Source organism: Podarcis filfolensis (assembly GCF_964270895.1).
Source record: "Podarcis filfolensis genome assembly, chromosome: Z".
NCBI classification, from domain to species: Eukaryota; Metazoa; Chordata; class Lepidosauria; order Squamata; family Lacertidae; genus Podarcis; species Podarcis filfolensis.
Genome location: NC_139617.1, coordinates 49771822 through 49795900, shown reverse-complemented (window position 1 = coordinate 49795900; position 24079 = coordinate 49771822). Strand labels below are relative to the sequence as shown.

At 34.7% G+C, this 24079-nt stretch overlaps 1 protein-coding gene across 1 annotated transcript in view; it reads left to right on the top strand.

Annotated features, from left to right (window-relative positions):
* LOC310753928 (spectrin alpha chain, non-erythrocytic 1-like) overlaps positions 1 to 24079 on the top strand; it is a gene marked incomplete at its 3' end in the record, with an annotated part of 48488 nt that overhangs the window by 4787 nt on the left and 19622 nt on the right. The window contains exons 3-9 of the mRNA XM_083595270.1: positions 5115 to 5269; positions 8107 to 8242; positions 9294 to 9395; positions 14849 to 14986; positions 20588 to 20698; positions 21785 to 21862; positions 22861 to 23016. Coding sequence (XP_083451396.1) covers positions 5115 to 5269; positions 8107 to 8242; positions 9294 to 9395; positions 14849 to 14986; positions 20588 to 20698; positions 21785 to 21862; positions 22861 to 23016 — 876 coding nt within the window. The remainder of the gene's footprint in view (positions 1 to 5114; positions 5270 to 8106; positions 8243 to 9293; positions 9396 to 14848; positions 14987 to 20587; positions 20699 to 21784; positions 21863 to 22860; positions 23017 to 24079) is intronic.

Here is a 24079-nt window from a genome sequence, read left to right as displayed (position 1 = left end):
AAAAGAATAGAATAATATTAGCATTAGAATAATACTAATATATAGATGTATATGTATTATTCATATTAGTAATGCCAGCATTAGTATTATAGTATTGTAGCATTAGTATTACTAATAGTATTAGTGTTTCGGGATTATAATATTGGTATTACTAGTAATACTAATACTAGTATTATAGTAAATGCAAATAAAAATATAACAATAGAATAGAATAATATATACACACACACAATGTAATATAATAATAATATAGAATAATAGAATAATATTAGTATTAGAATAATACTAATATATGGATGTATATGTATTATTCATATTAGTAATGCCAGCGTTAGTATTATAGTATTGTAGCATTAGTATTACTAATAGTATTAGTGTTACAGGATTATAATATTGGTATTACTAGTAATACTAATATTAGTATTATAGTATTAGTATTATAGTAAATGCAAATAAAAATATAACAATAGCATAGAGTAATACACACACACACACACGCACACACAATGTAAGATAATAATAATATAGAATAATAGAATAATATTAGTATTAGAATAATACTAATATATAGATGTATATGTATTTTTCATATTAGTAATGCCAGCATTAGTATTATAGTAAATACAAATAATTAACAATATTATATATATAATATTTAATATTTATAATAATAGTAATTTTCTGTGTATAAGACAGAAAAATTTGGGGGTCTTATATACGGATATTTAACTTAAATTTCTTTGCGTCTGTTTTTATAAAATACTAATATATATATAGATATGGATATATACGTATCGTTAGTATTAGTAATACTCATATTAGTATTGTAGCATTAGTATTACTAATAGTATTAGTGTTTCGGGATTATAATATTGGTATTACTAGTAATACTAATACTAGTATTATAGTAAATGCAAATAAAAATAAAACAATAGAATAGAATAGAATAATATATACACACGCAAATGTAATGTAATAATAATATAGAATGATAGAATAGTATTAGTATTAGAATAATACTAATATATAGATGTATATGTATTTTTCATATTAGTAATGCCAGCATTATTATTATAGTAAATACAAATAAGTAACAATATTATATATATAATATTTAATATTTATAATAATAGTAATTTTCTGTGTATAAGACAGAAAAAATTGAGGGTCTTATATACGGATATTTAACGTAAATTTCTTTGCGTCTGTTTTTATAGAAGAATACTAATATATATATAGATATGGATATATACGTATCGTTAGTATTAGTAATACTAGTATTAGTATTGTGGCATTAGTATTACTAATAGTATTAGTGTTTCGGGATTATAATATTGGTATTACTAGTAATACTAATATTAGTATTAGTATTATAGTAAATGCAAATAAAAATATAACAATAGAATAGAATAGAATAATATATATATACACACACACAATGTAATATAATAATAATATAGAAGAATAGAATAATATTAGTATTAGTGTTATGGGATTATAATATTGGTATTACTAGTAATACTAATATTAGTATTAGTATTATAGTAAATGCAAATAAAGATATAACAATAGAATAGAATAGAATAATATATACACACACACACAATGTAATATAATAATAATATAGAAGAATAGAATAATATTAGTATTAGAATAATACTAATATATAGATGTATATGTATTTTTCATATTGGTAACGCCAGCATTATTATTTTAGTATTGTAGCATTAGTATTACTAATAGTATTAGTGTTACAGGATTATAATATTGGTATTACAAGTAATACTAATACTAATATTAGTATTATAGTATTAGTATTATAGTAAATGCAAATAAAAATATAATAATAGAATAGAATAGAATAATATATACACACGCAAATGTAATGTAATAATAATATAGAATGATAGAATAGTATTAGTATTAGAATAATACTAATATATAGATGTATATGTATTTTTCATATTAGTAATGCCAGCATTAGTGTTATAGTATTGTAGCGTTAGTATTGTAGCGTTAGAATTACTAATAGTATTAGTGTTACAGGATTACAATATTGGTATTACTATTAATACTAATACTAATATTAGTATTATAGTATTAGTATTATAGTAAATGCAAATAAAAATATAACAATAGAATAGAATAGAATAGAATAGAATAGAATAATATATACACACACACAATGTAATATAATAATAATATAGAATAATAGAATAATATTAGTATTAGAATAATACTAATATATAGATGTATATGTATTATTCATATTAGTAATGCCAGCATTAGTACTATAGTATTGTAGCATTAGTATTACTAATAGTATTAGTGTTACAGGATTATAATATTGGTATTACTAGTAATACTAATAGTAGTATTATAGTAAATACAAATAATAAAATAACAATAGAATAGAATAGAATAATATATACACACACAAATGTAATATAATAATAATATAGAATAATTGAATAGTATTAGTATTAGAATAATACTAATATATAGATGTATATGTATTTTTCATACTAGTAACGCCAGCATTAGTAATATAGTATTGTAGCGTTAGTATTACTAATAGTATTAGTGTTACAGGATTATAATATTGATATTACAAGTAATACTAATATTAGTATTAGTATTATAGTAAATGCAAATAAAAATATAACAATAGAATAGAATAATATATACACACACAGAGAATGTAATATAATAATAATATAGAATAATAGAATAATATTAGTATTAGAATAATACTAATATATAGATGTATATGTATTTTTCATATTGGTAATGCCAGCGTTAGTATTATAGTATTGTAGTGTTAGTATTGTAGTGTTAGTATTACTAATAGTATTAGTGTTATAGTATTATTGGTATTACAAGTAATACTAATACTAATATTAGTATTATAGTAGTATTATAGTAAATACAAATAATAAAATAACAATAGAATAGAATAATATTTTATACACACACACAATGTAATATAATGATAATATAGAAGAATAGAATAATATTAGTATTAGAATAATACTAATATATAGATTTAGATGTAGATGTATTATTCTTATTAGTAATACTAGCATTAGTATGATAGTATTGTAGCATTAGTATTAATGCTATTAGTATTAGTAATACGATTAGTACTATTACTATTGGTGATTGTATTAGTGTTACAGTATTATAGTATTGGTATTCTAAGTAATACTAATACTAATAGTAGTATTATAGTAGTATTATAGTAAATACAAATAATAAAATAATAGAATAGAATAATATTCTATATATATGTATACACACACACACACACACACACAATGTAATATAATAATAATATAGAATAATAGAATAATATTAGTATTAGAATATTACTAATATATAGATATAGATGTATGTATTATTCGTATTAGTAATACTAGCATTAGTATGATAGTATTGTAGCATTAGTATTAGTGCTATTAGTATCAGTAATAATATTAGTACTATTACTATTAGTAATTGTATTAGTGTTGCAGTATTATAGTATTGGCATTAAAAGTAATGCTGGTATTATAGTATTATAGTATTAGTATTGTATTATACTATATTATTATATTATATATTATATTATATTATATATTATATTATACGAATATGTATTATTTGTATTAGTAATACTAGCATTAGTATCATAGTGATTGTATTAGTGTTACAGTATTATAGTATTGGTATTATAAGTAATACTAATACTAATATTAGTATTATAGTAGTATTATAGTAAATACAAATAATAAAATAATAGAATATAATATTATATATATATGTATACACACACACACACACACAATGTAATATAATAATAATATAGAAAAATAGAATCATATTAGTATTAGAATACTACTAATATATAGATATAGATGTGTATGTATTATTCGTATTAGTAATACTAGCATTAGTATCATAGTATTGTAGCATTAGTATTAGTGCTGTTAGTATTAGTAATACGATTAGTACTATTACTATTAGTGATTGTGTTAGTGTTACAGTATTATAGTATTGGTATTACAAGCAATACTAATACTAATATTAGTATTATAGTAGTATTATAGTAAATACAAATAATAAAATAACAATAGAATAAAATAATATTATATACACACACACACAATGTAATATAATAATAATATAGAAGAATAGAATAATATTAGTATTAGAATAATACTAATATTTAGATATAGATGTATATGTATTATCCGTATTAGTAATACTAGCATTAGTATTATAGTATTGTAGCGTTAGTATTACTAATAGTATTGGTGTTACAGTATTATAGGATTGGTATTACAAGTAATATTAGTACTAATATTAGTATTATAGTAGTATTATAGTAAATACAAATAATAAAATAACAATAGAATAGAATAATATTTTATACACACACACACAATGTAATATAATAATAATATAGAAGATTAGAAGAATATTAATATTAGAATAATACTAATATATAGATGTAGATGTATATGTATTATTTGTATCAGTAATACTAGGATTAGTATTATAGTATTGTAGCATTAGTATTAGTGCTATTGGTATTAGTAATACTATTAGTACTATTACTATTAGTGATTGTATTAGTGTTACAGTATTATAGTATCGGCATTAAAAGTAATGCTAGTATTATAGTATTATAGTATTATAGTATTATATTATATTATATTATATTATATTATATTAATATTACATTACATTACATTATATTATATTATATTATATTATATTATATTATATTATATTATACTATATATATTATATATTATGTATTATGTATTATGTATTTATTATATATTATATATTATATATTATATATAACAATAACAATATTATATATATAATATTTCATATTTATAATAATATTTATAATAATAATATAACTTATGTATGTGTATATATGAATCATTCTGTAAAAACGGACGCCAAGAAATTTCATTTCCGTTTCCACTTATTAATATTTTCATTTCATTTCAACAATTATTAATATTTTCTTTAATTTCAACGTTTATTAATATTTTAATTTTTATTAGGTTCGTATTTTAACCCGCTTCGTTCTCCTCCATCCCTCCCCCCCCCGCCAGGTCAAGGCTCTGGGCGCCGAAGCCGACCGCCTTCAGGAGTCCCACCCCCCCAACGCCCCCCAGATCCACGTCAAGCGGGAGGAGCTGGTGGCCAACTGGGAGCAGATTCGCACCCGGGCCGCCGAGAGGCACGCCCACCTGAACGACTCCTACCGGTGAGGGGGCGGGCCGGTTGGGTGAGGGGCTCTCTCTGCACCTTATTATTATTATTATTATTATTATTATTATTATTATTATTATTATGACTCCTACCAGTGAGGGGGCGGGCCGGTTGGGTGAAGGGCTCTCTCTGCACCTTATTATTATTATTTATTATTATTATTATTTATTATTATTAAAAGGGCTCTCTCTGCACCTTTTTATATTATTATTATTATTATTATTATTATTACTACTACTACTATTACTATTACTACTACTATTACTATTATTATTATGTTGCTGTTGTTATTACTACTACTACTACTATTACTATGTTATTATTATTATTTATATTATTATTATTATTATTATTATTATTATTATTATTACTATTATTATTATATTATAAGGGGGCGGGCCGGTTGGGTGAGGGGCTCTCTCTGCACCTTTTTTTATATTATTATTATTATTATTATTATTATTATTATTATTATTATTATTGGGTGAGGGGCTCTCTCTGCACCTTTTTTATATTATTATTATTATTATTGGGTGAGGGGCTCTCTCTGCACCTTTTTTATATTATTATTATTATTATTATTATTATTATTATTATTATTGGGTGAGGGGCTCTCTCTGCACCTTTTTTATATTATTATTATTATTATTATTATTATTTATTACTACTACTACTACTATTACTATTATTATGTTATTATTACTATTTATATTATTATTATTATTACTATTATTACTATTATTATATTATAAGGGGGCGGCCCCGTTTGGCAAGAGGCTCTCTCCACCCCATTATATTATATATTGTTGTTGTTGTTGATACTACTACTACTACTATTACTACTACTATTACTATTATTATGTTATTATTATTATTTATATTATTATTATTATTATTATTATTATTATTATTATTATTATTATTATTATTACTATATTATAAGGGGGCGGCCTGGTTTGGTGAGGGGCTCTCTCCACCCCTTTTTATTATTATTCTATTCTATTATCATTATTATTATATTGTTGTTTTGTTGTTTTCTGGTTGTTGTTACTATTATTATTAATACTATTATTATGATATTATAAGGGGGCGGCCCGGTTTGGCAAGAGGCTCTCTCTGCACCTTTTTTTATATTATTATTATTATTACTATTAGTACTACTACTACTATTACTATTACTACTGCTAATAATAATAATAATAATAATAATAATAATAATAATAATATATTCTTACCCGGCAGGCCTGGGCTTGCTCCCGCAGCGCTTGAATGCTGCTGCCATTATTATTATTACTATTATTATTATTAATAATTTTATTATGATTACTACTACTACTACTAACAATAATAATAATAATAATATACTACTACTACTACTATTACTACTAATACTGCTAATAATAATAATAATAATAATATATTCTTACCCGGCAGGCCTGGGCTTGCTCCCGCGGTGCTTGAATGCTGCTCCCGTTCTTATTATTACTACTATTATTAATACTACTACTACTATTACTATTACTACTACTACTACTACTACTAATAATAATAATAATAATAATAATATATTCTTACCCGGCAGGCCTGGGCTTGCTCCCGCAGCGCTTGAATGCTGCTGCCGTTATTATTATTATTACTATTATTATTAATAATATTATTATTATGATTACTACTACTACTAACAACAACAACAAAACAACAACAACAACAACAACAACAATAATAATGTATTCTTACCCGGCAGGCCTGGGTATTACTATTATTAGTACTCCTATTACTGCTACTACTATTACTATTACTACTGCTAATAATAATAATAATAATAATAATAATAATAATAATACATTCTTACCCGGCAGGCCTGGGCTTGCTCCCGCAGCGCTTGAATGCTGCTGCCGTTATTATTATTACAATTACTAATAATACTATTACTACTACTACTACTATTACTAATAATAATAATAATAATAATAATAATAATAATATATTCTTACCCGGCAGGCCTGGGCTTGCTCCCGCGGCGCTTGAATGCTGCTGCCGTTATTATTACTACTACTATTATTAATACTACTACTATTACTATTACTACTGCTAATAATAATAATAATAATAATAATAATAATAATATATTCTTACCCGGCAGGCCTGGGCTTCCTCCCGCGGCGCTTGAATGCTGCTGCCATTATTATTATTACTATTATTATTAATAATAGTAATATTATTATGATTACTACTACTACTACTACTACTAATAATAATAATAATAATAATATACTACTACTACTACTACTACTACTACTAATACTGCTAATAATAATAATAATAATAATAATAATAATAATATATTCTTGCCCGGCAGGCCTGGGCTTGCTCCCGCGGGGCTTGAATGCTGCTGCCGTTATTATTATTACTACTATTATTAATACTACTACTACTACTACTACTATTACTACTACTACTACTACTAATAATAATAATATATTCTTACCCGGCAGGCCTGGGCTTCCTCCCGCAGCGCTTGAATGCTGCTGCCGTTATTATTATTACTATTATTATTAATACTAATACTATTATTATTACTACTGCTACTATTACTACTGCTAATAATAATAATAATATATTCTTACCCTTCTATATAATATAATATATATACTATATAATATACTATATATACTATATAATATGTATAAAATAATATAGATAGTATATATATAATATATTATTATTATTATTATTATTATTATTATTATTATTATTTTATACACTTCCTCCTCCTCTTCTTCTTTTTTCTTATTAAATGATATTTCCCCCCCAAAATTTGCCCCTCAAAAGCCTGCAGCGATTCCTGGCCGATTTCCGCGATCTCACCAGCTGGGTCACCGAAATGAAGGCTTTGATCAACGCTGACGAACTTGCTAACGATGTCGCCGGGGCCGAAGCCCTTCTCGACCGTCATCAAGAACACAAGGTGAATATTCTTTCGGCATCAGCAAATCCAGTTTTATCAATTTTTAAACGACATGAAATTGGATTTTTATGCCTTTTTCAATGACGTTGAACTTAATTTTTATTCCTTTTTAGGTGACATTAAATTTAATTTTTATTCATTTTTGAATGGCATTTGTTGAATTTGATATTTTTCTTGTTAAATGACCTTTGTTGAATTTGATTTTTATTCATTTTTAAATGGCATTTATTAAATTTAATCTTTATGTATTTTAAATGACATTAATTTTGATTTTTAAGCAGTTTTAACCTATGTTTGTTAAATTTAATTTTTGTGCATTTTTAAATTACATTTATCAAATTTAATTTTTGTGCATTTTTAAATGACGTTTATTAAATTTAATTTTTATTCCTTTTAAATGACATTTATTGAATTTGATTTTTATGCCTTTTAAATGAGGTTTCTTGAATTTGATTTTTATCCATTTTTAAATGACATTAAATTTAATCTTTATGTATTTTTAAATGACATTTATTACATTTATTTTTTATTCATTTTTAAATGGCATTTGTTGAATTTGATTTTTATTCGTTTTGAAATGACATTTGTTACAGTTAATTTTTACACATTTTTAAATGACATTTATTGAATTTAATTCTTAAGCATTCTCAAATAACGTTTCTTACATTTAATTTTTATGTATTTGAAAATGACATTTGTTACATTTAATTTTTATGTATTTGAAAATGACTTTTGTTACATTTAATTTTTATGTATTTGAAAATGACATTTGTTACATTTAATTTTTATGTATTTGAAAATGACATTTCTTAGATTTAATTTGTATGCCTTTTTAAATGACGTTTGTTAAATTTGATTTTTATCCATTTTAAAATGACATTCATTAAATTTAATTTTACGTTACAATTTTTCAATTTAAATTTTTTATTATTATTCAAAATATCGTATTAAATTTCTCCAGGATACCCTCCAGCTCATCCATTTATTTTGCTGCTGTTTCTTACCTGATTAATTTGATTAAGTTTAATAAATCGATTTTTTCCCCCCGCAGGGAGAAATTGACGCTCATGAAGATAGTTTCAAGTCGGCCGACGAATCGGGCCAAGCTCTCCTTGCTGCTGGACATTATGCTTCTGCGGAAGTGAGAGAGAAGGTAAGGGTTAAATTATTAGGAGATTATTAGGAGATTATTAGGAGATTATTAGAGAATTATTAGGGAATTGTTGGGGAATTATTAGGGAATTATTAGGGAATTATTAGGAAATTATTAGGGAATTATTAGTGAATTATTAGGAAATTATTAGGGAATTGTTGGGAAATTATTAGGGAATTATTAGGAATATTGTTGGGAGATTATTAGGGAATTATTAGGGAATTATTGGGAAATTATTAGGAAATGATTAGTGAATTCTTAGGGAATTATTAGGAAATTATTATGGAATTATTTGGAAATTATTAGGGAATTATTAGGAAATTGTTGGGTAATTATTAGGGAATTATTGAGAAATTATGTGGAAATTATTAGGGAATTGTTGGGAAATTATTAGGGAATTATTAGGAATATTGTTGGGAGATTATTAGGGAATTATTAGGGAATTATTGGGAAATTATGTGGAATTTATTAGGGAATTCTTGGGAAATTATTAGTGAATTCTTCGGGAATTATTAGGAAATTATTAGGAAATTAATAGGAAATTATTGAGAAATTATTGAGAAATCATTGGGAAAGAATTGAGAAATTATTGGGAAAGTAATAGAATAGTATTGAGAAATGATTGGGAAATTATTTGGGAATTTTTGGAAAATTATTGAGAAATTATTGGGAAATTATTAGGGAATTATTGGGAAATTAGGTTAGAGGTTAGGCCTTAGGCTTGGAAGTTAGGGGTCAGGGTTAGAGGTCAGGCATTGGGGGTTAGGGGGTTGTGTTAGGGTTAGAGGTCAGGCCTTCGGGTTCGGGTTCGGGGTCAGGGTTAGAGGTCAGGCATTGGGGGTTAGGGGGTTGTGTAAGGGTTAGAGGTCAGGCCTTAGGGTTCGGGTTCTGGGTCAGGGTTAGAGGTCAGGCATTGGGGGTTAGGGGGTTGTGTAAGGGTTAGAGGTCAGGCCTTAGGGTTCGGGTTCGGGGTCAGGGTTAGAGGTCAGGCATTGGGGGTTAGGGGGTTGTGTTCGGGTTAGAGGTCAGGCCTTAGGGTTCGGGTTAGGGGTCAGGGTTAGAGGTCAGGCATTGGAGGTTAGGGGTTTGTGTTAGGGTTAGAGGTCAGGCCTTAGGGTTCGGGTTAGGGGTCAGGGTTAGAGGTCAGGCATTGGGGGTTAGGGGGTTGTGTTAGGGTTAGAGGTCAGGCCTTAGGGTTCGGGTTAGGGGTCAGGGTTAGAGGTCAGGCATTGGGGGTTAGGGGTTGTGTTAGGGTTAGAGGTCAAGCCTTAGGGTTCGGGGTCAGGGTTAGAGGTCAGGCATTGGGGGTTAGGGGGTTGTGTTAGGGTTAGAGGTCAGGCCTTAGGGTTCGGGTTAGGGGTCAGGGTTAGAGGTCAGGCATTGGGGATTAGAGATTTGTGTTAGAGGTTAGGCCATAGGGTTGGGGGTTCAAGTTAGAGGTAAAGGTTAGAGGTCAGGTGTTAGGTGTTAGAGGTTAGGCATTAGGGTTGGGGTGGAGTTAGGGATCAGGTATTAGGGGTTAGGGTTTAGGGTTAGAGGTCAGGCATTGGGGGTTAGGGGTTTGGGTTAGGGGTCAGGCATTGGGGGTTAGGGGTTAGGATTAGAGGTCAGGCATTGGGGGTTAGGGGTTAGGGTTAGAGGTCAGGCGTTGGGGGTTAGGGGTTAGGGTTAGAGGTCAGGCATTGGAGGTTAGGGGGTTGTGTTAGGGTTAGAGGTCAGGCCTTAGGGTGAGGGTTAGGGGTCAGGGTTAGAGGTCAGGCATTGGGGGTTAGGGGTTAGGGTTAGGGGTCAGACATTAGGGTTGGGGGTTCGAGTTAGAGGTCAGGCATTGGGGGTTAGGGGGTTGTGTTAGGGTTAGAGATCCGACATTGGGGTTAGAGGTCAGGTGTTGGGTGGGGCCTAAAGGTTAGGCATTAGGGGTTAAAGGTTAGGCATTAGAGGTTATGAGGTAAGGGTTAGAGGTCAGGCATTGGGGGTTAGGGATTTGTGTTAGAGGTTAGGCCATAGGGTTGGGGGTTCAAGTTAGAGGTAAAGGTTAGAGGTCAGGTGTTAGGTGTTAGAGGTTAGGCATTAGGGTTGGGGTGGAGTTAGGGATCAGGTATTAGGGGTTAGGGATTTGGGTTAGGGTTAGAGATCAGGCATTGGGGGTTAGGGGTTAGAGTTAGAGGTCAGGCATTGGGGTTAGGGGTTAGGGTTAGAGGTCAGGCATTGGGGGTTAGGGGTTAGGGTTAGAGGTCAGACATTGGGGGTTTGGGTTAGGGTTAGGCGTCAGACATTAGGGTTGGGGGTTCGAGTTAGAGATCAGGCATTGGGGGTTAGGGGTTTGTGTTAGGGTTAGAGGTCAGGGGTTAGGGGTTTGTGTTAGGGTTAGAGGTCAGGGGTTAGGGGTTTGTGTTAGGGTTAGAGGTCAGGAGTTAGGGGTTTGTGTTAGGGTTAGAGGTCAGGTGTTAGGGGTTTGTGTTAGGGTCAGAGGTCAGGCATTGGGGGTTAGGGGTTTGGGTTAGAGGTCAGGCCTTAGAGTTGGGTTGTGGGTTAGAGCTAGAGGTAAGGGTTAGAGATCAGGGGTTAGAGGTCAGGCATTAGGGGTTTGTGTTAGGGTTAGAGGTCAGGCCTTAGGCTGGGGGGATAGAGGTCAGGCATTGGGGGCAAGAGAATTGTGTTAGAGGTTAGGCCATAGGGTTGGGGGTTCAAGTTAGAGGTAAAGGTTAGGGGTCAGGCATTGGGGGTTAGGGGTTAGGGTTAGAGGTCAGGCGTTGGGGGTTTGGGTTAGGGTTAGGGGTCAGACATTAGGGTTGGGGGTTCGAGTTAGAGATCAGGCATTGGGGGTTAGGGGTTTGTGTTAGGGTTGGGGGTTAGGCCTTAGGGTTGGGGGTTAGAGTTAGAGGTCAGACGTTAGGGGTTTGTGTTAGGGTTGGGCCTTAGGGCTGGGGGATTAATGGTAGAGATAAGGGTTAGGGGTCAGGCATTGGGGGTTAGGGGAATGTGTTAAAGGTCGGGCCTTAAGGTTGGGGGTTCGAGTTAGAGGTCAGGGTTAGAGGCCAGGCCTTAGGCTTGGGGGTTAGAAGTAAGGGTTAGAGGTCAGGCATTGGGGGTTAGGGGTTAGGGTTTGAGGTCAGGCCTTAGAGTTGGGTTGGGGGTTAGAGATAGAGGTAAGAGTTAGAGGTTAGGGGTTTGTGTTAGGGTTAGAGGCCAGGGGTTAGGGGTTTGTGTTAGGGTTAGAGGTCAGGGGTTAGGGGTTGGAGTTAGGGTTAGAGGTCAGGAGTTAGGGGTTTGTGTTAGGGTTAGAGGTCAGGGGTTAGGGGTTTGTATGAGGGTTAGAGGTTAGAGGTTTGTGTTAGGGTTAGGGTTAGAGGTCAGGGGTTAGGGGCTTGTGTTAGGGTTAGAGGTCAGGGGTTAGGGGTTTGTATGAGGGTTAGAGGTTAGAGGTTTGTGTTAGGGTTAGGGTTAGAGGTCAGGGGTTAGGGGTTTGTATGAGGGTTAGAGGTCAGGAGTTAGGGGTTTGTGTTAGGGTTAGAGGCCAGGGGTTAGGGTTTGTGTTAGGGTTAGAGGTCAGGGGTTAGGGGTTTGTATGAGGGTTAGAGGTTAGAGGTTTTTGTTAGGGTTAGAGGTCAGGGGTTAGGGGTTTGTGTTAGGGTTAGAGGTCAGGGGTTAGGGGTTTGTGTTAGGGTTAGAGGTCAGGGGTTAGGGGTTTGTGTGAGGGTTTGAGGTTAGAGGTTAGGAGTTTGTGTTAGGGTTAGAGGTCAGCGGTTAGGGGTTTGTGTTAGGGTTAGAGGTCAGGAGTTAGGGGCTTGTGTTAGGGTTAGAGGTCAGGGGTTAGGGGTTTGTGTTAGGGTTAGAGGTCAGGGGTTAGGGTTAGGGTTAGAGATCAGGGGTTAGGGGTTTGTGTTAGGGTTAGAGGTCAGGGGTTAGGGGTTTGAGTTAGGGTTAGAGGTCAGGCCTTAGAGTTGGGTTGGGGGTTAGAGGGAAGGTTAGAGGTTAGGGGTTTGTGTTAGGGTTAGGGTTAGGGTTAGGGTTAGAGATCAGGGGTTAGGGGTTTGTGTTAGGGTTAGAGGTCAGGGGTTAGGGGTTTGTGTTAGGGTTAGAGGTTAGAGGTCAGGAGTTAGGGGTTTGTGTTAGGGTTAGAGGTCAGGAGTTAGGTGTTTGTGTTAGGGTTAGAGGTCAGGAGTTAGGTGTTTGTGTTAGGGTTAGAGGCCAGGGGTTAGGGGTTTGAGTTAGGGTTAGAGGCCAGGGGTTAGGGGTTTGTATTAGGGTTAGAGGTCAGGGGTTAGGGGCTTGTGTTAGGGTTAGAGGTCAGGGGTTAGGGGTTTGTGTTAGGGTTAGAGGCCAGGGGTTTGTATGAGGGTTAGAGGTTAGAGGTTTTTGTTAGGGTTAGAGGTCAGGGGTTAGGGGTTTGTGTTAGGGTTAGAGGTTAGAGGTCAGGAGTTAGGGGTTTGTGTTAGGGTTAGAGGTCAGGAGTTAGGTGTTTGTGTTAGGGTTAGAGGCCAGGGGTTAGGGGGTTTTGTTAGGGTTAGAGGTCAGGGGTTAGGGGTTTGTATTAGGGTTAGAGGTCAGGGGTTAGGGGCTTGTGTTAGGGTTAGAGGTCAGGGGTTAGGGGTTTGTGTTAGGGACCAGGGGTTTGTGTGAGGGCTAGAGGTCAGAGGTTTTTGTTAGGGTTAGAGGTCAGGGGTTAGGGATTTGTGTTAGGGTTAGAGGTCAGGCCTTAGAGTTGGGTTGGGGGTTCGAGCTAGAGGTAAGGGTTAGAGATCAGGGGTTAGAGGTCAGGCATTAGGGGTTTGTGTTAGGGTTAGAGGTCAGGCCTTAGGCTGGGGGGGATAGAGGTCAGGCATTGGGGTCGGGGGTCTTGGGTTAGGGTTGGGGTGTTGGTTAGGGGTCAGTTATTGGTTAGGGGTTAGGGGTTTGTGTTAGGGTTAGAGGTCAGGAGTTAGGGGTTTGTGTTAGGGTCAGAGGTCAGGGGCTAGGGGTTTGTGTTATGGTTAGAGGTCAGGGGTTAGGGGTTTGTGTTAGGGTTAGAGGCCAGGGGTTTGTGTGAGGGTTAGAGGTTAGAGGTTTTTGTTAGGGTTAGAGGTCAGGGCTTAGGCTTTGGGGTTAGAGGTAAGGGTTAGAGGTCAGGCATTGGGGGTTAGGGGTCAGGCATTGGGGGTTAGGGGTCAGGCATTAGTCTTGGGGGTTAGAGATCCGGGTTAGAGGTCAGGCCTTCAGCTTGGGGGTTAGAGGTCAGGATTAGAGGTCAGGCATTGGGGGTTAGGGGTTTATGTTAGGGTTAGAGGTTAGAGGTTAGGGTTCGGCTTCGTTTAAACATTCTTTTAAATTCGTTAGATATCATTTCCCCCCAAAAAATCCAATTTTTTTTATTTTAACAAACGTAATTTTCAACCTTTCGCCCCCCAAAAAACCCGTTCTCTCTCGTTTCCCCGCCCCCCGACCTCTGACCTCTCCCTCTCTCCGCCCCCCAGCTGACCGTCCTATCCGAGGAGCGGGCCGCCCTCTTGGAATTGTGGGAAATCCGGCGTCAGCAATACGAACAATGTATGGATCTCCAGCTTTTCTACAGAGACACCGAGCAAGTCGACAACTGGATGAGCAAACAAGAGGTCAGGATTCGAACCCGGAGCCAATTGCTTTTAATATTTTAATATTAAAAATGATTAACATTCTGTTTTATAGAATAGAATATTTTAAATATTGTGGTGTAAAATATATATTGAATAGAATATATTTTATAGAATGGAATATTTTAAATATTGTGATGTAAAATCTATTATATATTGAATAGAATAGGTCAGGATTCGAACCCGGAGCAGATTGCTTTTAATATTTTAATATTAAAATACCAAAAATTATTAACATTCTGTTTTATAGAATAGAATATCTTAAATATTGTGATGTAAAATATATATTGAATAGAATATATTTTATAGAATGGAATATTTTAAATATTGTTATGTAAAATCTATTATATATTGAATAGAATAGGTCAGGATTCGAACCCGGAGCAAATTGCTTTTAATATTTTAATATTAAAATACTAAAAATGATTAATATTCTGTTTTATAGAATCGAATATTTTAAATATTGTGGTGTAAAATATATATTGAATAGAATATATTTTATAGAATGGAATATTTTAAATATTGTTATGTAAAATCTATTATATATTGAATAGAATAGGTCAGGATTCGAACCCGGAGCAAATTGCTTTTAATATTTTAATATCAAAATACCAAAAATGATTAATATTCTGTTTTATAGAATAGAATATCTTCAATATTGTGATGTAAAATATATATTGAATAGAATATATTTTATAGAGTGGAATATTTTAAATATTGTGATGTAAAATCTATTATATATTGAATAGAATAGGTCAGGATTCGAACCCGGAGCCAATTGCTTTTAATATTTTAATATTAAAATACTAAAAATTATTAATATTCTGTTTTATAGAATAGAATATCTTAAATATTGTGGTGTAAAATATATATTGAATAGAATATATTTTTTAGAATGGAATATTTTAAATATCGTTATGTGAAATCTATTATATATGGAATAGAATAGAATATTTTAAATATCCTTATGTAAAATATATTCTATATTGAATAGAATAGAATATTTTTAAGATCATTATGTAAAATCTATTCTATATTGAATAGAATAGAATATTTTTAAGATCATTATGTAAAATATATTCTATATTGAATAGATATCATTATGTAAAATCTATTCTATATTGAATAGAATAGAATATTTTAAATATCATTATGTAAAATCGATTCTATATTGAATAGAATATAATATTTTTAAGATCATTATGTAAAATATATTCTATATTGAATAGATATCATTATGTAAAATATATGATATATTGAATAGAATATATTTTTAATATCAAAATGTAATATTTAATTATATATTTAATAGAATATAATATTTTAAATATCATTATGTGAAATCTATTATATATTGAATAGAATAGAATATTTTAAATATCCTTATGTAAAATCTATTCTATATTGAATAGAATAGAATAGTTTTAATATCATGATGTGAAATATATTACATATTGAATAGAATAGAATATTTTAAATATCGTTATGTAAAATATATTATATATTGAATAGAATAGAATATTTTAAATATCATTATGTGAAATATATTATATATTGAATAGAATAGAATATTTTTAATATTATGTAAACTATATGATATATTGAATAGAATAGAATAGAATAGTTTAAATATCGTTATGTAAAATATATTATATATTGAATAGAATAGAATAGTTTTATTTAATATCATGATGTGAAATATATTATATATTGAATAGAATAGAATATTTTTAATATCATTGTGTAAAAGACAACTGGATGAGCAAGCAGGAGGTCAGGACTCGAACCCGGAGCCGGGAAGGTTCCGGAAGCCCAGGGTCCCGGGAGGAGGGTCTCTAATTCTGGAAAGGCTCTGATTCGAACCCGCAACCCGAAGGCCTGACCTCTAACCCGGACACAAACTCCTGACCCCTAATGTCTTAGCTCTAACTCGAACCCCGAACCCGGAGGCCTAACCTCTAACCCGGACACAAACTCCTGACCCCCAATGCCTGACCTCTAACCCCCAACCCTAAGACAAACCCCTAAGGCCTGACCTCTAACTCTGACCCCCAACCCTAACCCTAACCCCTAATGCCTGAGCTCTAAGTCTGACCTCTAACTCGAACCCCCAAGCCTAAGGCCTGACCTCTAACCCCCAATGCCTGACCTCTAACCCTAACCTCTAACCCCCAAGCCTAAGGCCTGGCCTCTAACCCTGACCTCTAACTCGAACCCCCAACCCTAAGGCCTGACCCCTAACCCTAACAAAAACCCCTAACCCCTGACCTCTAACCCTAACCCTAACACAAACAACTAACCCCTGGCCTCTAACCCTAACACAAACCCCTAACTCCTGACCTCTAACCCTAACACAAACCCCTAACCCCTAACCTCTATCTCTAACCCCCAACCCAACTCTAAGGCCTGACCTCTAACCCTAACAAAAACCCCTAACCCCCAATGCCTGACCTCTAACCCTGACCTCTAACTCAACCTCCCAACCCTAAGTTCTAACCTCTAACCCCCCAATGCCTGACCTCTAACCCCCCACCCAACCCTAAGGCCTGACCTCTAACCCTAACACAAACCCCTAACCCCTGACCTCTAACCCTAACACAAACCCCTAACCCCTGACCTCTAACCCTAACAGAAACCCCTAACCTCTCTTACCTCTATCTCTAACGCCCAGCCCAACTCTAAGGCTTGACCTCTAACCCTAACAAAAACCCCTAACCCCCAATGCCTGACCTCTAACCATGACCTCTAACTCAACCTCCCAACCCTAAGTTCTAACCTCTAACCCCCCCAATGCCTGACCTTTAACCCCCACCCAACCCTAAGGCCTGACCTCTAACCCCCAACCCAACTCTAAGGCCTAACCTCTAACCCCAACCCCCAATCTCTAAAGCCTGACCCCTAACCCTTACCTCTACCTCTACCACTAACCCCCAACCCTAAGGCCTAACCCCCAGCCCTAACACAAACCCCTAACCCCCAATGCCTGACCTCTAACCCTGACCTCTAACTCTAACCTTTGACCCTAAGGCCTGACCTCTAATCCTAACCCCCAGTGCCTGACCCCTAACCCTTACCTCTACCAATAACCCCCAACCCTAAGGCCTAACCTCTAACCCTAACACAAACCCCTAATCCCTGATCTCTAACCCTAACAAAAACCCCTAACCCCCAATGCCTGACCTCTAACCCTGACCTCTAACTCAACCCCCCAACCCTAAGGTCTAACCTCTAACCCCCAATGCCTGACCTCTAACCCCCCCACCCAACCCTAAGGCCTAACCTCTAACCCCAACCCCCAATCTCTAACCCTTACCTCTACCTCTAACCCCCCAACCCTAAGGCCTAACCCCCAACCCTAACACAAACCCCTAACCCCCAGTGCCTGACCTCTAACCCTTACCTCTAACCCCCAAGCTGAAGGCCTGACCTCTAACCTTGATCTCTAACCCCCAATGCCTGACCCCTAACCCCCAATACCTGACCTCTTACCCTAACACAAATCCCTAACCCCCAATGCCTGACCTCTAACCCTTACCTCTAACCCCAAAGCCTAAGCCCTGACCTCTAACCCTAACCCCCAATCTCTAACCCTTACCTCTACCTCTAACCCCCCAACCCTAACACAAACCCCTAACCCCCAATGCCTGACCTCTAACCCTTACCTCTAACTCTAACCTTTGACCCTAAGGCCTAACCTCTAATCCTAACCCCTAATGCCTGACCTCTAACCCAAACCCCCAACCTAACCCTCATCTCTAACCCTAAACCCTAAACCCCCAACCCTGACCCCTAACCTCCAACCCTAACACAAACCCCTAATCCCCAATGCCTGACCTCTAACCCTGACCTCTAACTCAGCCCCCCAACCCTAAGGTCTAACCTCTAACCCCCAATGCCTGACCTCTAACCCCCACCCAACCCTAAGGCCTGACCTCTAACCCTTACCTCTAACCCCCAACCCAACTCTAAGGCCTAACCTCTAACCCCAACCCCCAATCTCTAACCCTTACCTCTACATCTAACCCCCCAACCCTAAGGCCTAACCCCCAACCCTAACACAAACCCTTACCCCCAATGCCTGACCTCTAACCCTTACCTCTAACCCCCAAGCTGAAGGCCTGACCTCTAACCCTGATCTCTAACCCCCAATGCCTGACCCCTAACCCTTACCCCTAACCCCCAATGCCTGACCTCTAACCCTAACACAAACCCCTAACCCCCAATGCCTGACCTCTAACCCTGACCTCTAACTCAACCCCCCAACCCTAAGGTCTAACCTCTAACCCCCCAATGCCTGACCTCTAACCCCCCACCCAACTCTAAGGCCTAACCTCTAACCCCAACCCCCAATCTCTAACCCTTACCTCTACCTCTAACCCTCCAACCCTAAGGCCTAACCTCTAACCCTAACAACCCCCTAACCCCTAATCCCTGATCTCTAACCCTAACAAAAACCCCTAACCCCCAAGGCCTGACCTCTAACCCCCAAGCTGAAGGCCTGACCTCTAACCCTGATCTCTAACCCCCAATGCCTGACCCCTAACCCCCAATACCTGACCTCTAACCCTAGCACAAACCCCTAACCCCCAATGCCTGACCTCTAACCCTTACCTCTAACCCCCAAGCTGAAGGCCTGACCTCTAACCCTGATCTCTAACCCCCAAGACTAATGCCTGACCCCTAACCCCCAATGCCTGACCTCTAACCCTTACCTCTAACCCCCAAGCTGAAGGCCTGACCTCTAACCTTGATCTCTAACCCCCAATGCCTGACCCCTAACCCCCAATGCCTGACCTCTAACCCTTACCTCTAACCCCAAAGCCTAAGCCCTGACCTCTAACCCTAACCCCCAATCTCTAACCCTTACCTCTACCTCTAACCCCCCAACCCTAACACAAACCCCTAACCCCCAATGCATGACCTCTAACCCTTACCTCTGACCCCCAGGCTGAAGGCCTGACCTCTAACCCTGATCTCTAACCCCCAATGCCTGACCTCTAACCCTAACACAAATCCCTAACCCCCAATGCCTGACCTCTAACCCTGATCTCTAACTCAACCCCCCAACCCCAAGGTCTAACCTCTAACCCACCCAATGCCTGACCTCTAACCCCCCACCCAACCCTAAGGCCTGACCTCTAACCCCAACCCCCAATCTCTAACCCTTACCTCTACCTCTAACCCCCAACCCTAACACAAACCCCTAACCCCCAATGCCTGACCTCTAACCCTGACCTCTAACTCAAACCCCCAACCCTAAGGTCTAACCTCTAACCCCCAACCCAACTCTAAGCCCTGACCTCTAACCCCAACCCCCAATCTCTAACCCTTACCTCTACCTCTAACCCCCAACCCTAACACAAACCCCTAACCCCCAATGCCTGACCTCTAACCCCTCTAATTTATTTTTATTTTATTTTGTTTTATTTTATGTATTCTTGGCTGGGGAGGGGGTGGGGTATAAATACAATTTAATAATAATAATAATAATAATAATAATAATAATAATAATAATAATAATATAAGTTATTATTTTTATTTTATTTTATTATTAAAAATAAATCATTTTTCTCCTTTTTCCAGGCCTTCCTGCTGAACGAAGATCTGGGCGATTCTCTCGACAGCGTCGAAGTGCTGCTGAAAAAGCACGAAGATTTTGAGAAATCCCTCAGCGCCCAGGAGGAAAAAATCACGGTAACTCCTTTCATTTTAATAATTTCCCTTTTAATAATTTAATAATGTAATTTAAGAAAAAAATCACCGTAATTCCTTTAATTTTAATTTTTGGCATTTCGGCTTTCAGAATTTCCCTTTTCGGAATTTCCATTCCCATTTTGATTTTCATGGTCATGAATGAATGAATGAATGAATGAATGAATTTATTAATACGGTCACAGACCATTCATTCATTCATTCATTCATTTCCATTTTCATAATTTCCATTAAAAAAATTTCCATTTCCATTTGATTTTCACGGTCATCGTTTTCGCGGTAATCATGGTCGTTTTCCGTTTTAATTTTCTGATAATATCCATTTCCATTTTAATTTTCGTGGTCATCATTTTCAATTTCAATTTTACTCGTTTTCTTTTCCTTTTTTATTTTCATTTGAATTATTATTATCATCATCATCATCATCATCATCATCTTTTTATTATTCTGTTGGGAGTGTCTGAAACCCAGCCAGATGGGAGGGGTCTAAATATTTATTATTATTATTATTATTATTATTATTATTATTATTATTAAGTAGTAATTGTTGTTGTTACTATTATTATTAAATACTAATTATTATTATTATTATTATTATTATTATTATTATTATTAAATAGTTATTATTATTATTATTATTATTAAATAGTAATTATTATTATTATTATTAAATAGTAATTATTATTACTATTATTATTAAATAGTAATTATTATTATTATTAAATAGTAATTATTATTATTATTATTATTATTATTATTATTAAATAGTAATTATTATTATTATTATTAAATAGTTATTATTATTATTAAATAGTTATTATTGTTATTATTGTTATTATTATTAAATAGTAATTATTATTATTATTATTATTATTATTATTATTATTATTATTATTATTATTATTAAATAGTAATTATTATTACTAATACTACTACTAATTTTAATAATTTCTTTTTCCGAAATAATCAACGTTTTAAGAATTTCCATTTCCGTTTTGATATCAATGGTCGTCGTTTTCGCGGCATTCAGGGTCGTTTTTAATTTCCATTTTTAATTTCCATTTTTAGGCCCTGGACGAATTTGCCACCAAACTGATGCAGAACAATCATTATGCCAAAGAGGATGTTTCGAGCCGGAGAGATGCGGTAAATTTATTCCCCACCCCTAATATTTCCTATTATTTCAATTTATTCTAATTTATTTCATATTCTTTATTGTTTCATATTAATTTATTCTAACTTATTTCATATTCTTTTATTCTATTCTATTCTATTCCATTTTATCCCCCTAATATTTCCTATTATTTCAATTTATCCAATTATATTATATTACATTTCTTATATTACATTTATAATTAATATTATATTTATTATATTATATTTCTTATTAATATTATTATATTGCGCTTGTTATTCTATTTATTGTATTACATTTATTATTAATATTATAACATATTATATTACATTTATTATATTACATTTATAATTAATATTATATTTATTATATTATATTTCTTATTAATATTATTATATTGGATTTATTATTCTATTTATTGTATTACATTTATTATTAGTATTATAATATATTATATTATATTTATTATTCTATTTATTGTATTACATTTATTATTAATATTATAATATATTACATTTATTATATTACATTTATAATTAATATTATATTTATTATATTACATTTAATCTTAAAATTATTATATTGCATTTATTATTCTATTTATTGTATTACATTTATTATTAATATTATAATATATTATATTTATTATTCTATTTATTGTATTACATTTATTATTAATATTATAATATATTATATTGCATTTATTATATTACATTTATGATTAATATTCTATTTATTATGTTACATTTATTATTAATATTATTATATTGCATTTCTTATTCTATCTATTGTATTACATTTATTATTATTATAATATATTACATTTATTATTCTATTTGTTGTATTCTATTTAGAATTAAGATCATGATATTTAATATATTACATTTCTTATTCTATTTATTGTATTCTATTTAGAATTAAGATCATGATATTTAATATGTTACATTTATTATTTCTAATATTTATTATTATTATTATTATTATTATTATTATTATTATTATTATTCAGCTCTTGAACCGCCGCAATGCCCTCCACGAGAGGGCGCTCCGCCGCCGGGCGCAACTCGCCGACTCCTTCCACCTCCAGCAATTCTTCCGCGACTCGGACGAACTCAAGAGTTGGGTCAACGAGAAGATGAAGACCGCCACTGACGAGGCCTACAAGGTGCGGAAGCCCGTTTCCTCTCCCACTTCCTGTCTTGGCCCCACCTCCTTCCCTGTTTCCTCTCTGGGCCCGGATACTTCCCCATTTCCTGTCTGGGCCCGGATTCCTTCCCCATTTCCTGTCTGGAGCCGGATACTTCCCCATTTCCTGTCTGGACCCGGATTCCTTTCCCATTTCCTGTCAAGGCCCAGATTCCTTTCCCATTTCCTGTCTTGGCCCGGATTCCTTTCCTGTTTCCTGTCGGGGCCTGGGCTCCTTCCCCGTTTCCTGTCGGGGCCCAGATACTTCCCCGTTTCCTGTCTAGGCCTGGATTCCTTCCCCATTTCCTGTCTGGACCCGGATTCCTTCCCCATTTCCTGTCAAGGCCCAAATTCCTTTCCCATTTCCTGTCTGGGCCTGGATTCCTTCCCCATTTCCTGTTGGGGCTGGACTTGTTTCCTGTTTGGGCCAGGATTCCTTCCCCATTTCCTGTCTGGACCCAGATTCCTTTCCCATTTCCTGTCTGGACCCAGATTCCTTTCCCATTTCCTGTCTGGGCCTGGATTCCTTCCCCATTTCCTGTTGGGGCTGGACTTGTTTCCTGTTTGGGCCAGGATTCCTTCCCCATTTCCTGTCTTGGCCTGGATTCCTTTCCTGTTTCCTGTCGGGGCCTGGGCTCCTTCCCCGTTTCCTGTCGGAGCCCAGATACTTCCCCATTTCCTGTCTGGACCCGGATCCCTTCCCCATTTCCTGTCTGGGCCCAGATTCCTTCCCCATTTCCTGTCTGGGCCCGGATTCCTTTCCCATTTCCTGACAAGGCCCAGATTCCTTTCCCATTTCCTGTCTGGGCCCGGTTTCCTTCCCCATTTCCTGTTCGGGCTGGACTTGTTTCCTGTTTGGGCCAGGATTCCTTCCCCATTTCCTGTCTGGACCCGGATTCCTTTCCCATTTCCTGTCAAGGCCCAGATTCCTTTCCCATTTCCTGTCTGGGCCCGGATTCCTTCCCCATTTCCTGTTGGGGCTGGACTTGTTTCCTGTTTGGGCCAGGATTCCTTCCCTGTTTCCTCTCTGGGCCCGGATTCCT